We start from the raw sequence: 14,202 nt of genomic DNA, 5'->3' as shown, positions 1-14,202 counted from the left end.
CATCGTCACCCCTCAGTCTAGGAGTAAGGGATTGGAGAGAATGGATTCCCAGCCTGAGAGGCTGACCTCGAAAGCCCAAACTCGTGTGTGAGTTCTAGCGCTGACCCAGCATGAGCGGCAGGGTACTTCCCTGCCCTTGTCTGTGGACCACGGGGTCAGGCGTATTTGCAAGGAGTCCATGCATTCCACTTTTTGAAAGTCATCCTTTCATTTTGATGAAATTCTTTAAAAAATGATTGCACCAATTATTTAAACAAAGCTTCTCTTCTGCAGTGATAAAATGCAAATGACTGTCATTTTCATAGACTAAGACTTGGACGTCTTAAGGTTAGGGTTTTCCATGCTGGGACACACACACATATTCTCGAAATCCAAAGGGACTTTTTCTTGGGTTGCTGGAGAGACCCCAGGGTCTCTGTGTGTGGTTAAGGGGAGTATTCTATTGTCAGAAAGACCTGGCTTCAGGTCCTAGTCTCGGCTCCAATGGCTCGGTGTGACCTTGGGCCATGGGCTGCCCATGCCTCTGCCAACAAACAAGGCTCTGAGGCTCACGGGAAGCCCTCCGGGAGAGAGCGCACTGCAGGCCAGGCGCTCCACCGCTAGCTACCACTGCTAGTATTATCCCTGTTACCACCTTCTTGTCATTTCCTTCCTTCCTTGCAGCTTGTTATCTCTTCAGGAGACAGTGAGAGTGGAAACTGGATTACCCTGAGAGTGGGGTGGACAGTCAGCCCAGCATGGATGAGGTCAGCTGCCTGCAGAAGCTGCTTTAAATGACAGGATGTCTTCCTTGCCAAAAGCAGAGCAGCAGCCTGGAATCTCATCAAGTCCTGGCCAGATGTCAAAAAAGCTGAAGCCTTTATTATGCTATTAATGAGCAAGCAGCCTGTGTGAGGAGTCCTGGAAGGCCAACCCACAGATAGGTTTGTGGGCCTGCCCCCCCAATCCCCACAAGAACCACCCCTCAGGAGGCTGCCAGTTATGGTTCTCAGCCCTTGAGAACATCTGGCTCCATTCCCCAGCCCTGATTTCACTGTCACCAAGCAAACTTCTGGTTGTCCTTGGCTTCCGTGAAGAGTTTCCTGTAAGGGGAGACACTCCACAGTGCAGCAGCCCTGAATGCCAGCGACCCCCTTATGCACACTTGAAGATGAATGCCTCCCCTTCTAGCTTCTAGATCAGTTTCCTGGGCATTTGGTTAGCATGACTCCAACCTCCTGAGGACGCCCAGCCCTGTGAGCTCTGACAAACTCCCGTGTCCGGATCATGGTGATGCCACTAGGGTATGAGGACCAGATTGAGGGGTTCACCAGCCTCCTGTTGTTGGTCTGTTTTTAACTTTACTGGCAGGGAGTCCCCAGTATTCACACCTCCAGATAAAGACCATATTACCCGACACCACAACTGGCAGCTCCGGAACAAAATCCTGAAGGCGAGGGCCTGGGCCACCACAGGTGAGGCTGGGGAGGGGTCCTGCTGCCCAGACAGCAGCAGCACCAGCCCTCTCCTACCCACTGCCCAGCTCCGCCCCCCTCCTCCATCCCCCAGGGTGGGCCTGTTTCCTTATAGGCAGAATTCGTATTTCTGTCTCCCAACCATCTCAAACAAGGCTACATACCAGCGAGTTTGAGGAACTTTCAGACTGGGGTGCAGGCTAGAAACACCAAGGTTATGGAATTAAAACTGTCTTTTAACATTTAAAAAAAAGCCACTGTTCATAAACTCCATGTTATGCTTTTGAGATCTTCCCTAAGCCTTTGAGGCTCTCACACACTCCCAGATTCTCCCTTCTCTATGTATCTCCAAGGACCTGGGACTTCTCCCTGTCTGTCCCGAGTCTTTAAAGGCAGGACAATCGCTTATGCCTTAATGGCCTCCTTTAGTTCAATAATGATGTTTCTGCCCTCACTTTTCGCTCTCAGGAGCCACACGCACAAAGAAAGGCAGCTCTGGGTGGCTGGGGACAGCCACTGTCCACGGCTTGCCTCATTCATCAAAGGCGTTTCCCTACAAGGCATCCAGGTCACAGCACGGATGGCTGATTGCTGTGCTGGCCGTTCTCACCTGGACTCATAATTCAGCTGCAGCCTTCAGGAGTCACTCTGTGCCCAAACCTGGCTGAAGGGCTTGCCAGGTGTTGGAGCTCTATACCCTTTGCTGCCTTGACAAGCACTTACATATATACTAGAATTGTACATGATACCCCCACCCCATGTCCACTGCCCACTGCCCCTAATACGCAGCCATAAAACCTACAGCCATCATCTGTCATTTCGAATACTTACTGAACAGGAGGGCAAGAATCGAGGTACTTTGGATTGAAAACAAGAAGTAACAGCACTTGCTGAAGGAATGTTCAAGTTGTAATGCCCTGGTCCTGGACCTTCGTGCTAAAATTTAAAAAAAAGAAGAAGAAGAAGAAAAGTGTTTCATAATTACTAATATTTGATATATTTTAATGCCTTATTTGCCTTCTACATATAAACACGAATCAGTGTGACACTGTAAAAAGCTAGATTTGGGCTCGGAAGATCTCATCAGTGTGTGCCCCAGCACAAGTCACGGGGAAATGGGAAAAATACTTGCTTTATCTACTTTACCTGCCTGGTGGATGGCGGGGAGACTAAAGGTGAAGTGGCTGTGAAGGCCTCCCCCTGTCCCTGCCTGGGCCCCTCCCCACACCGGCAGGCCTCACTCCCTACTCGCCCCTCTGACTGTTGGTAGTGACTCGCTGCTTCAAGCTGCTAGCTTATAACACACACTTACTCTTCCATATCATACCTAAGTCCAAACAAGTGCTCACAGCAATTCATTGCCATAGGTACGATGCTATGAGATTAATATAAATGGGTGAAGACAATTTTAAGAAGACAAACATCCCAACAGAAAAATTTGCAAAAGGCAATTCCCAAAGAGGAAATACAATTGTTCAAAGAAGAAATGATTGGGTGGCTTTAATCTTATTAATAACCAAATAAGATCTCATTAAAACAACAATGAGATTCTTTTTAGTGGGGAGGGGGAGATCTAGAAAATTAGCGAAGGTTAAAAAAAAAAAGGAAGGGAGGGAGAGAGAGATTGAGAGAGAGAGGGAGAGAGGGAGGAAGGAGCCCTGACCCGTGTGGCTCAGAAAGTTGGGCATCATCCCGCAAAGTGAAAGGTCATCGGTTCAATCCCCGGTAGGGGCACATGCCTGGGTTGTGGGTTTGGTCCCCTGCTGAGGTGTGTTCGGGAGGCAACTGATCCATGTTTCTCTCTCATGTGGATGTTTCTCTCCCTCTCTTTCTCCTTCCCTTCCCCCTCTCTAAAAAATAAATAAAATCTATTTTTTAAAAAAAGGTAAAACAAAAACTTTAACCACCAGCACAGACACTCTTACTGTTTTCGATAAAAGTATAAATTTGATTAGCTTTTCTGAAGCATAACGTGACAGACTATGAAGTAGCTTAAAAACATGAACACCTACCCGAACGCAGAGAAAGTGAAAGAGACCGTTACAAGACTGCTACAGAAACCCAGAAGAAAAATGAGACCTGGGCCCGGGCGGCAGGAAGAATGGAAGCAGCCATAACACCACAGGAGACAACGGGACGAGGCGTTAGCCTTTTATTTCATTTTCTAGTCATTCACTTTTTTCCCTTCCCATTTTCAAATACTGGTGCTATTTGACAAAAATGAGTCTTTCTGGCATGGTCTTGAATCTGTTTCTAAATGGCGCAGCCACTAGGGGAAGCGGGCGGAGGAGGCAGAGGTGTGCCAGAAGCGGATCGCTGTTGAATGGGCACTTGGGGTCTGATATAGCATTTTGTCCATGTGGTGTATATTTTTTAAGTTTTTATAATACAAAGTTAAAGAACATATATTTATTATTTTGACCTAGCAATGCCACTTTTAGGAATTCATCCTGAAAAAACAACTGAGAATGTGGGCAAGTATTTGCTATAAAGACATTCACTAGAACATCATTTCCAAGAATTAAAAATGAGAAACAAACTAATCCTGTGTGCCTGGTTACATAAATTACAACTATTTCATCTAGTGTTGACGAATTTTTATGGACATAAAAACTATTCCCAAATATTCTTAAGTGAAAAATAGAAGCTTAAAAAATGTGCTTTAAAAAACTGGGAAAGGAATGTTTACTAACAGTTTTCTTCGGGTAGTAGCATGTTGAGTAAAAAGAAACATTTTTACCTGCCAGAATGACCACCATCAATAAACCAACAAACAACAAGTGCTGGCAAGGATGTGGAGAAAAGGAAACCCTATTGCACTGTGGGTGGGAATTCAGAATGGTGCAGCCACTGTGGAAAACAGTATGGAATTTCCTCAAAAAGTTAAAAATGGAACTGTCTTTTGTCTCAGGGACTCCACTTCTGAGACTATGCCCTAGGAGTCCTAAAACACCAACCAGAAAGCATACATGCACCCTAGTGTTCACAGCAGTGTTACAATCACCATGATACACAAACAGCCCGAGTGCCCATCAACACAACAGTGGACACAAAAGCTGTGGTACAGTTACACAATGGAACACTATGCAGCTGTAACTCTTAGGAGGAACTCTTACCCTTTGCAACAGCATGGACGGACCTGGAGATTATCATGCTAAACTAAATAAACCAGTTAGAGAAAGGCAAATACCATATAATTTCACTTATATGTGGAATCTAGTGAACAAAATCAGCTGACAAATGAAATAGAACCAGAGGTATGGATACCTGGAACAGGCTGACAGATCTCAGAGGAGAGCGGAAGTGGAGGGGACTGGATGAAAGAAGGTAAAGGGATTAGCTAGAGAACACAGGCGCATAATCCATGACTCAGAGGACAGTGAGGGAAGTCCAGGGGAGGGGAGGGCTGAAGCTGGGTGGAGGCGGACAAACCAGGGGGCAGGGGTGGATGGGGGACATCTGTAACAGTATCAACAATGAAAAGAAAATAAATGTCTCCATCATTTAAAAAAGAGAAGAAACTTTTTTTGCTTATCAGCACTTTTTAATTTTTCTACACTGGACTTGATTGCTCTTAAAATAATAAAAACAATTATACCTAATGTGTAGATGACTGAATACGGAAAAGGGGTAAAAGAGAAAAGGAGGCAGGAAAACAAGACAAAATTAAGAGAAAGTTAGAACAGAAAAATGTGTCCCGTGAGATCTTCGGCCACAAATTAGCCAAAGGATGTGGCGGATTTGGCGGGACAAGCACCCAGCTGCAGGCCCTCCGCAGGAGTCAGGGGCGGGGCTTCCCGTTCGTTCTTTCCTGTGAGCGGCACAGCAGTGTAATTAGGCTCCGTTCTCAATTACTCCGCCAAGAATGGAGTCTGTTATTAACAGCCAAGCACAAGTCTGATAATCAAGGGATGGATGTGCCTCATAATTTTACAACCCGTGGCAGAGAGATAAAAACAGTAATGTTTTCAAACCACTGCATACGCGGGACGGAGACTGTTTTCATATGGAATGACCTCTGCGCTCCCACTGGAGAAGCCGGAGCCACCACGAAAAGAAAGGCACAGAGAGCCGAGGGGTCCGGGACAGGAGCAGTCTGCGCAACGTCCCCTTGGTTTGGACGTAATAAGCACAGTACTCTCAAGCCAGGGTGGTAGATGGGACAAAAGATGCTGCCGTGTGTAGCACCATTGACTCCATGCCTATGACAGCCCAGCTGTCTGCAGGGTGGCCAAGTAACGCCACCATTTGCACCCTTTCTCCCCAAGCCCCACGTGGCTTTCATTCCTAAACTCCCAACTTGTGAGCTCCTAGGGAGTGCAGATGCTGGGCCCAGCGAAGCATGGACGTCTGTGCCATCCAGCAGCCTCCCTGCGTGGTCTTGGTCACCTGAGGCAAAAGGACTAAGATCTGGCCCTGGCTGGGTGACTCAGTTAGTTAGGCCATCGTGGTGTGCACCAAAAAGTTTGCTGGTTCCATCCCCAGTTGGGATGCATATGGGAGGTAGCCAGTTGATGTTTCTCTCTCCCTCCCTCCCTCCCTTTCTCTCTAAAAATCAATAAAAACATATCCTCGGGAGAGGATTTTTAAAAATGATTAAGACTTAGGGCAGAAAGAGATGACTGAATGCTATTTGCCCCCCATGTGTCAGATGAAATCTTTTAAGTGGAATGTTAGGAAAGTGGATACAGGCCCAAGTCCACATTCCAGAAGCCACGGGGATGCTGTTCTAACTGAAAAGTAATGATCGGGCCAGGGTCCCACCATGGGTGAGAAACAGCTCTAGCAGAGTCCTGGCTCCTGTCCCATCCAAGGACACGTGAGTGGGCAATTCTGGACACAGAGACACATGCACAGGGAACACACCACGTGAAGATGAAGTCAGCGATCCTGGCAAAGATTGCCAGCAAACCACTGGAAGCTCCGAGAGAGGAAAGGAGTGAAGAAACCAACACAACTGGCACCTTGATCTTGGACTTCTGGACTCCAGAACTGTGAGATAATACTCCTATATTTCTGTTGTTTAAGCCACTTGGTTTGTAGTGCTTTGTTACAGAAGCTCTAGCAAATGGATGCACAAGTGTTCGGCTCATTTCTTTAACTAATACCGTACAATGTGCCGCACAGTTGCTGGGAGTTGGGAATGCAGCAGTACATAATGGTTTCCCAGTCTCCTTTCTTTTATTCCTTGGTATTAGAACAATTTTTAACTGGGCACATGTCTATCCAGAATAAAAACTAAGTTTCCTAGCCTCCTTTGCAGGTGGGTGTGGCCACGTGGCTAATTTCTGGCCAATAGGATGGAGGTGGAAGAGGTGTGCACGCATTCCAAGGAGCCGCCTTAAGGAAAAGGCAGCTGTCCATCTTCCCCGCCCTCCTGCCTGCCAGCCTGTGCCCTGTTCTCAGCTCTCTGGGACCATGGGAATGGAAGCCATGCTTAGCGGAGCAGCACACCGAAATCCGATGCTGTGGAATTGCCACACCAGCCCTAAACTACCTACAGCAGGCACTTTGTACAAGAGAAACATATATTCCTACCTTGTTCATAAGTTATTTGGGGTCTTTGTTATTGGCAGCAGAACTCAGTCTTAATGGAAAAAGATACACATGTTTCCCACTCTCATGGGGCTTACATTCTAATAGGGAGTATATACTTCACCAAAAAATATACTGACAATATGGAGTATCACACACAGGAACACATACGGTGCTATGGGAGAGCCTGTTAGAGGGTAAACTGACCTGATCAGAGGGGTCTGAGAAGTCCCTTTAAAAAGTCCATTTGAGCAGAGACCTAAAGAACAAGGAGGAGGAGGTGTCTGTGGGGAGAAAGGCTGGAGAAGAGTTTGTGTAGGGAGCAGTAATAGAAAGGTTGGGCCTTCAGGCAGGCCTAGGAGGAGGGTGCTATTCATTTTAACCCTGTAAGGACAAATGCACTGCATCACAAAAAATAATGAAATGAAATGAAATAAAGTGCATAGGCTCCTGCCAAAAATATAGTTAGGAATGTGAAATTCAGCTTTCTCTCTATGGTTAATCACTTCATTGTTTTTTATGTGCGTGTTAACACTAAGAATAGTTTTACAATTTAATTGCACATGTAAAATGTTAAATGCCACCCTTTTACTTCCAATCTCTGCAAGTCGTTGGCGTCCTGGAGCCTCTTCATTTGCTGGCAGGTGTGCTGATCTAACAGGGCGGCCCTCCAGCCTGCTCTGAGGCAGGCTCCCCACCACCACCCAGCCCCAGGCACTGCCGGAGAGCTGTCCTGTCCCTGCTGCCATTTCTAGCTCACATACCTGCTCTCATTTGATCCTCACAACAGTGCAGGGAAACGCTCTCACCTCCATTTAACAGATGAGAAAGGGGGGCTCAGCCGGGTTAGAAACAAAAGACTTAGCCCCTCAGCTGCGACAGCCAGAGCCAGTTACTGACTCTGCTTCTCCACACTGGGCGGTGTCAGTGTTGGTTCTAAGCTATTTTTTAAAAATCATACAGCTAAAGAGAACCTAGAAGAAGCACATAGTCTGTCCCTATTGATCCTAGGCACAAACAACTTACAAATCATACTTGGCCCTAGCTGGGTATCTCGGTTGATTAGAGCATTGTCTCCATACGCCAAGGTTGAGGGTTTGGTTCCCAGTCAGGGCACACACAAGAACCAACCAATGAATGCATAAGTAAGTAGAACAACAAATCGATGTTTCTCTTTTTCTCTCTCCCCCTAAAAATAAGTAAGAAATTTTAAAAAAACACAAACTTGAAAAGGTCAGTAATAAAATTTACAGCCCATAATGTCTACATACACACATAAAACATAAGTAATATGCAACATAAATTGAAATTACCACATGAGATAATGAAAATGATCCCCCCAAATGTGGTGGCATGGGTGTGAGAGGAGGACCATATTGCACAAAAAAGAAAACAGGTGTCCCTGCAAGGAGGGTAGGGTCCTGTGCAGGTGGACATAGAGAGAAGCCTGGGGCTTCTGGGAATTCAGGAGGCAGGTGGCAGGGTGTAGCCAACCAACTTTGCAGTTTGAGGATTCTGCAAACATCCATTCGTATTTTCAGAGGAAAAGAAGGGAGACAAGCATGTGGGTGGGTGGGGCACAAGCCAATCTGTCAGGGGCCGAAAGGTATTCACGTTTGTGAAATTAAGAATTGAAGTCTCACTTGGCACTGTTTATTTCTGCTGAGAGAGGAACTGTGGCCATCTGGGTTTCCAGGTACGGGCTGTGTGTGGGCAGGGGGTGGGGGAGGGTGACACTGAGTGATCACAAACCTGCCCACCCTAAATATGCAGCTAGTTCAGACACGCAGGTGCCAGGGCCACCCTCCCCCAGGCGATTTAGAATTGCTGCAGGTGTTCCCTGGCCTACCCTCCCTTTACTGCACGACCCTGGGAGCAGAAGAAAACCCACCATCATTAGAAATATGTGGAACCTAATGAGCAGAATAAACTGATGACCAAAATAAAGCCAGAGGCGTGGATACGTGGAACAGACTGACAGATCTAGGGGGAGGAGGCAAAGTGGGGGAAATAGGGGACATCTGAAATAGTATCAAAAATAACACAACATAAAATAAAATAATTTACAAAGAAATCTGGGGTGATACTTCTGCCTGGGACCTTCCAGTCAAGCTGGCAAGCCCCTACTCCTGGTCACAGAGATTGGTCCAGGATCAGGCACAGGACCACCACATAGCCAATCAGAAGAGCCTGCCTTTTCACTACCCGGCGCCAAGCAAGCAGGTGTGCATCTGGGGCTGCTGGAGGTGGTCTCGCTCGTGGAGAGGACACGTCCGAAGGACGGAGAAAGGCAGATAGAGCCTGCGTGCCTGAGGCTATGTGCACCAGTAAATTCCACCCCACCTTTGTGTTTTCATTTTTTGCTTAAGCTAATAGGGATGGGTTTCCGTCATCTGCCACTGAATAATATCCTAATATATTCTTTCCCCAGTTCCCAGTGAAGACACTGTTTTAAGAAAGGAGCACAGGAAGTTCCTCACACTCACAACCAGGCAGGGATCTATGACTCGCTGGTGTCAATAGCATCAGAAAAGTGGCACAAATTTTTTAAAAAGAAAAATTTTCCAAGAATTCTTTTTCTTAACACATCTGTAAGTATATTTGAAAGGTTATATTTTCCCAGCAATGTTACCTGCAAGAGAACTCATCTTTGAGGACACGGAGACGAGACCTGCTTTCATCATTTTAACTTTCAGGTGCCATCCAGCTGGTGCTAGCTTTACTCATGCCAGACAAGTTGATCGATTATTTTTCTGCCCCGCATGAAACTTTAAACTATCAGCTAGTTTCTTTTTGTATTTAATTTTTAAGTATAGTTAGTATACAGTATTGGTTTCAGGTATGTAATATAATGGTTCAACATTTTTCTACCTTACCATGTGGTCACCCCACTAATTTTAGGAATCATCGGTCACCGTGCAAACCTAACACAATATTACTGACTACATTCCCCTTCCCCTTTTTCACCCATCCTCCACCCCCTCCCCTCTGGAGACCATCCCTGTTACATCTGCTTATGAGTCTGTTTCTGTTTTGTCTAGTCTGCTCACTTGTTTGTTTAGATTCCACATACACGAGAAATCATACAGCATTTGCCTTTCTCTGTCTGACTTATTTCACTTAGCAAAATACCTTCTAGGCTCACTCGTGTTGTCCCAAATGACAAGATTTCATCCTCTTTTTAACTACTGCAAACTATTTCTCTGTATGTATATACTAAATTTTCTTTATCCATTCATCAGTCAATAGATACTTAGGTTGATTCCGTATCTTGACTATTATAAATAACGCTACCATAAACATAGTTTATTCTTTTGTTAGAGTTGTATGAGTTCCTTACATCTTTGGGGTATCAACCCTTTTATTGGACGTATGATTGGTGAATAACTTCTCCCATTCAGTAGGTTGTCTTCTTGTCTGTTTGACGGTTTCCATCACTGTGCAGAAGCTTTTTCTTTTAAGTCCCATTTGTTAGTTTTTGCTTTTGCTTCCCCTTATCAGCTTAGTTTTTAATTAAACTAATTCCTCAAGTGCAAAAACAGCTGGAATGATTCAGCATTCTTTTCTAAAGCTAGTTTTAATGCAGAGAGTATGCCACAGATGCGATGTCCCTTTGCAAACTTCTACTATTAAATGTGACTAGAACAGACAAATCATGTAATGCTCATTTGTGTCTGTAGACTCTCTCCTGTTTATCTAATCCCTTCCTTATTCTTTATAGGCTTGTTGGGTTTTAGGAAAAACAGAAACATTTTGGAATATTTCTGACATCAAATAAAAGAACCCCATTTTCATTTGACATTGTGAGATTGTATCCCTACTGTCAGGAAGGTCATGCACGTCTCCTCTTGCACTTTACGGGCACCTGTGAGAACTGACTGTAAAGAGCCCGCTTAGCGAATCGCTGCGAGCCCCAGGTCACATGACCGGCTGGTTCCCAATTAAGTAGGAGGAAGTGGCTTAGGGCACCTGTGAGAACTGACTGTAAAGAGCCCGCTTAGCGAATCGCTGTGAGCCCCAGGTCACATGACTGATGACTGGCTGGTTCCCAATTAAGTAGGAGGAAGTGGCGCTATGTTTAGTTAAGTAACAAAATATCTCTATGCTGACCATTTTGATGGCTCTTTTTCTCAAATATTATCTATTTTCTGACTTTTAAAAATTGTATTTAGAAAAAAATGAAAAAGAGAGAAACAAAGTCAACAACTACCCTTAATCACAGCACCTCAGCATAGCCACTAAAAGCATTTTGGTGCATTTCCAATTGTTTATACTCATTATTTTTTTATATTATTTTAATCATAATATACATACCAATCTATATCTTGCATTTTGTCACTACATATTAGATCACAAACTTTTGTTTCTATTTTATAATTTTAGCAATTGTTTCAATGGCTGTAAAATATTTCTTTGAGAGATATGCAATATTCTTTTTTAATTATTTCCCTCCTATTGAATATTAAACTGTGGCTGTTACTATCTTGCTATTATAAATAATTCTTTAATGATATCTTTGCATGGATTTATTTCTGCGTATAATATTATTACTTTAGGGGGATTTTCTCCAAATGGATTTAGTGGGCTAAAAGATAGAAACAGTTTTTATAGCTCAATACATACTGTCACAATGCTTTCCAAGGGGTCATGTTAGTGCATAATTCCACCAGCAATTAGATAAGAGAAGCACTGAGTCTCCACAGTCCAAGTAGATTGTAGGGAAAAAAGGTTTGGGAAAATAAAATCTTCCTTACTTTTCTTTACCATAACAGGAGTATTAACTAGCAACACTAGTGGCCCCTGCATGTCCAGAGAAGTTGTGCAGACATCTGGTGTCCTTCACACTCGGGAGGGAACAGAACTTATGCAGTTTGCTGAGAGGTCAGGAGATTTATTTGAGTCATTTATAAAAGCAGTTAAATCAATGAAAAGGCAAGAGGAAGAAAAACCACCAATGACAAGTTTTATTTTGTTCAGCATGGATATGACTAGGATTTGTTACCATTTGCTTTCCTCCTCTTAAAAAAAAATCCTGAGGAAATGGGTCTTTGGGTCTTGGGATTTGTGGGGCTTGGTCATTATCAAGGTGCCCAAGGGAATGGTGGCTGGGAGAAGTTTCCAATACAATTTTTTTTCCTGTGGGTAAAACGGCCCCTTTTCCTTATGGTAGAACACCTCTCTGGCATGTATCCCCCAAAACTCACATAAATATATTCTCCTTCTCACAGTCTTTTCTATGGGCAAAACAATTATGCTGATCCATAATCAATGATTATGATTGCAACGATAATTGAAACAGCCAATAAGTATACAACCTTACAATGGTAATTTGAAGATTAAAAACTGTTTTCCAACCACATAAATCCCTCACCAACTGATTCTGCTGAGAGCCACCTACACCCTGCGGACAAAATATAATCCACCAACAGAATCCCTGACACAAACAAGAAGGTCGCATTTTTTAACAGGTGAAAAAGGCTCCTGAGAGGCACCCAAGATCCTAGAGGGTTTTCAACTTCATAGTTAATGTACCTTTGACCCAGCAATCCCACATCTGGGAATATATCTGAAGAAACCCAAAACACTAATTTGAAAGAACATAAGCACCCTTGTGTTCATTGCAGTGTTATTTACAATCACCAAGACATGGAAGCAGCCCAAGTGTCCATCAGTAGATAAGTGGATGAAACAACTGTGGGACATTTACCCAATGGAATTCCACTTGGCCAAAAAAAAAAAAAAAGAAAGTTTCACCATTTTGGATAGCATGGATGGACCTAGAGAACATTATGCTAAGTGAAATAAGCTAGTCAGAGAAAGACAACTACCATATGATTTCACTCATATGTGGAATCTAATGAACAAACTGAACTAACAAGGAAAATGGCAGCAGACTCATAGATGGAGAGCAGGATGACAGCTGGTGGGGGGGTGGTTAGGGGTGGAGGGGTTGAGCAAAAAGGAAAAGGACTCATGGTCATGGACAACAGTGTGGTGATTGCTGGGGGGAAGGGGAGCATAAGGGGGATAAATGGTAATGGAAAAAATACAATAAAGGTTAAATTTTTAAAAAACAAAGTTAATATACTTTCACAACTAAAAAATAAATCATATACCTGCTATGCCTTCACATGTTATCTTCCCCTTTTTTAATAGGCTGCTCCTGGAGACTTGATGCATAGATGATTAACAAATTTCAATGAGTTAGTTTTCACGGATGATGGAAAGAAGAGAGGAAGAGTTGTGCACCTGTACGTATCCATCTTTTATAACCTGCCTCATTCTGGAAAGGGCTTAAAGTGACCCAGAGAATGTCTGTAGGTCATACTGTGTTGCACCAGATCCACAGGTCAGATTTCTGGTGATTGCAGGTTTCGTGCACCAACAGTGAGACTGCAGTCCTGGGTCTACAGGGCTCACATGGCACCACATCCTTACCACACAACTGCACACAGAACATGCCTTGGAAGAGTTAAAGAGTGACCAGTGTTTTTAAAAATCAAATAAATGCAAAAAAGTTAAAGTGAACATTATTTCTTGGGAGGGAACCTATTAAGTGGTGGGAGAAAGAAAAGAGGAAAAGATGTACAGATTTTGTTCAACACCTTTTTTGAGCACTGTACGAGGGCCTGGGTGTTGGTGAATAAAATAAGAGAGCCTCTTTCTTCATGTACTTACACTTCAGAAAGTGATGACAAACTCTCTAATTTGATGACAGAAACATTTTACATTTTAAACTCCTGTATATATAAGAACACAAAAATAAAAAGCAAAATCCCTGCAACACTTTGGCAAATATGTGTTAATATTTCTTCATTATAGAGTTTATACAAAAAAGATCAACAAGAAAGAATGTTAGAACTCCACCCCACAGATGCCTGGGTAAAGACTAACCAGGAAGTATGCAGGAAGGAACACCAGTAAGGGATAATTAGAATGTGTACCCTCAGATCCCAGATTAAATTAAAATAATAAGAAGCCATTCTTTTACTGTCAAATAAATATTTTTAAAAATAACAATAAACAAGATTTGTACAGATTTCATAAAATGGACACTGTTTTGATTGCTGGTAGAGATGTAAATTAATATACTTTTTAAAAAGCTTTGGAAGTATAATCTCTATCCCCATAAATCCCATTTGTGATAATCCATAAAAATGACCCCCAAATTTAGAAAAGACTACGCATTGTCCTGTGATAGTACTGGTCTTTT

General features: G+C 43.6%; 1 protein-coding gene across 1 annotated transcript in view; it reads right to left on the bottom strand.

Moving 5' to 3' along the window:
- STPG4 (sperm-tail PG-rich repeat containing 4) overlaps window positions 1-14,202 on the bottom strand; it is a 37,499-nt gene that overhangs the window by 417 nt on the left and 22,880 nt on the right. Inside the window, exon 6 of the mRNA XM_045827299.1 lies at window positions 2,286-2,390. Within this exon, the coding sequence (XP_045683255.1) occupies window positions 2,286-2,390 (105 nt within the window). The remainder of the gene's footprint in view (window positions 1-2,285; window positions 2,391-14,202) is intronic.

Source organism: Phyllostomus hastatus, unplaced genomic scaffold (genome assembly GCF_019186645.2).
Source record: "Phyllostomus hastatus isolate PE091 unplaced genomic scaffold, TTU_PhHast_1.1 phas_scaffold_78, whole genome shotgun sequence".
In the NCBI taxonomy this organism is placed as follows: domain Eukaryota; kingdom Metazoa; phylum Chordata; class Mammalia; order Chiroptera; family Phyllostomidae; genus Phyllostomus; species Phyllostomus hastatus.
Note: the sequence above shows the minus strand (reverse complement) of the source record. Positions and strands in the feature narration are given on the sequence as shown.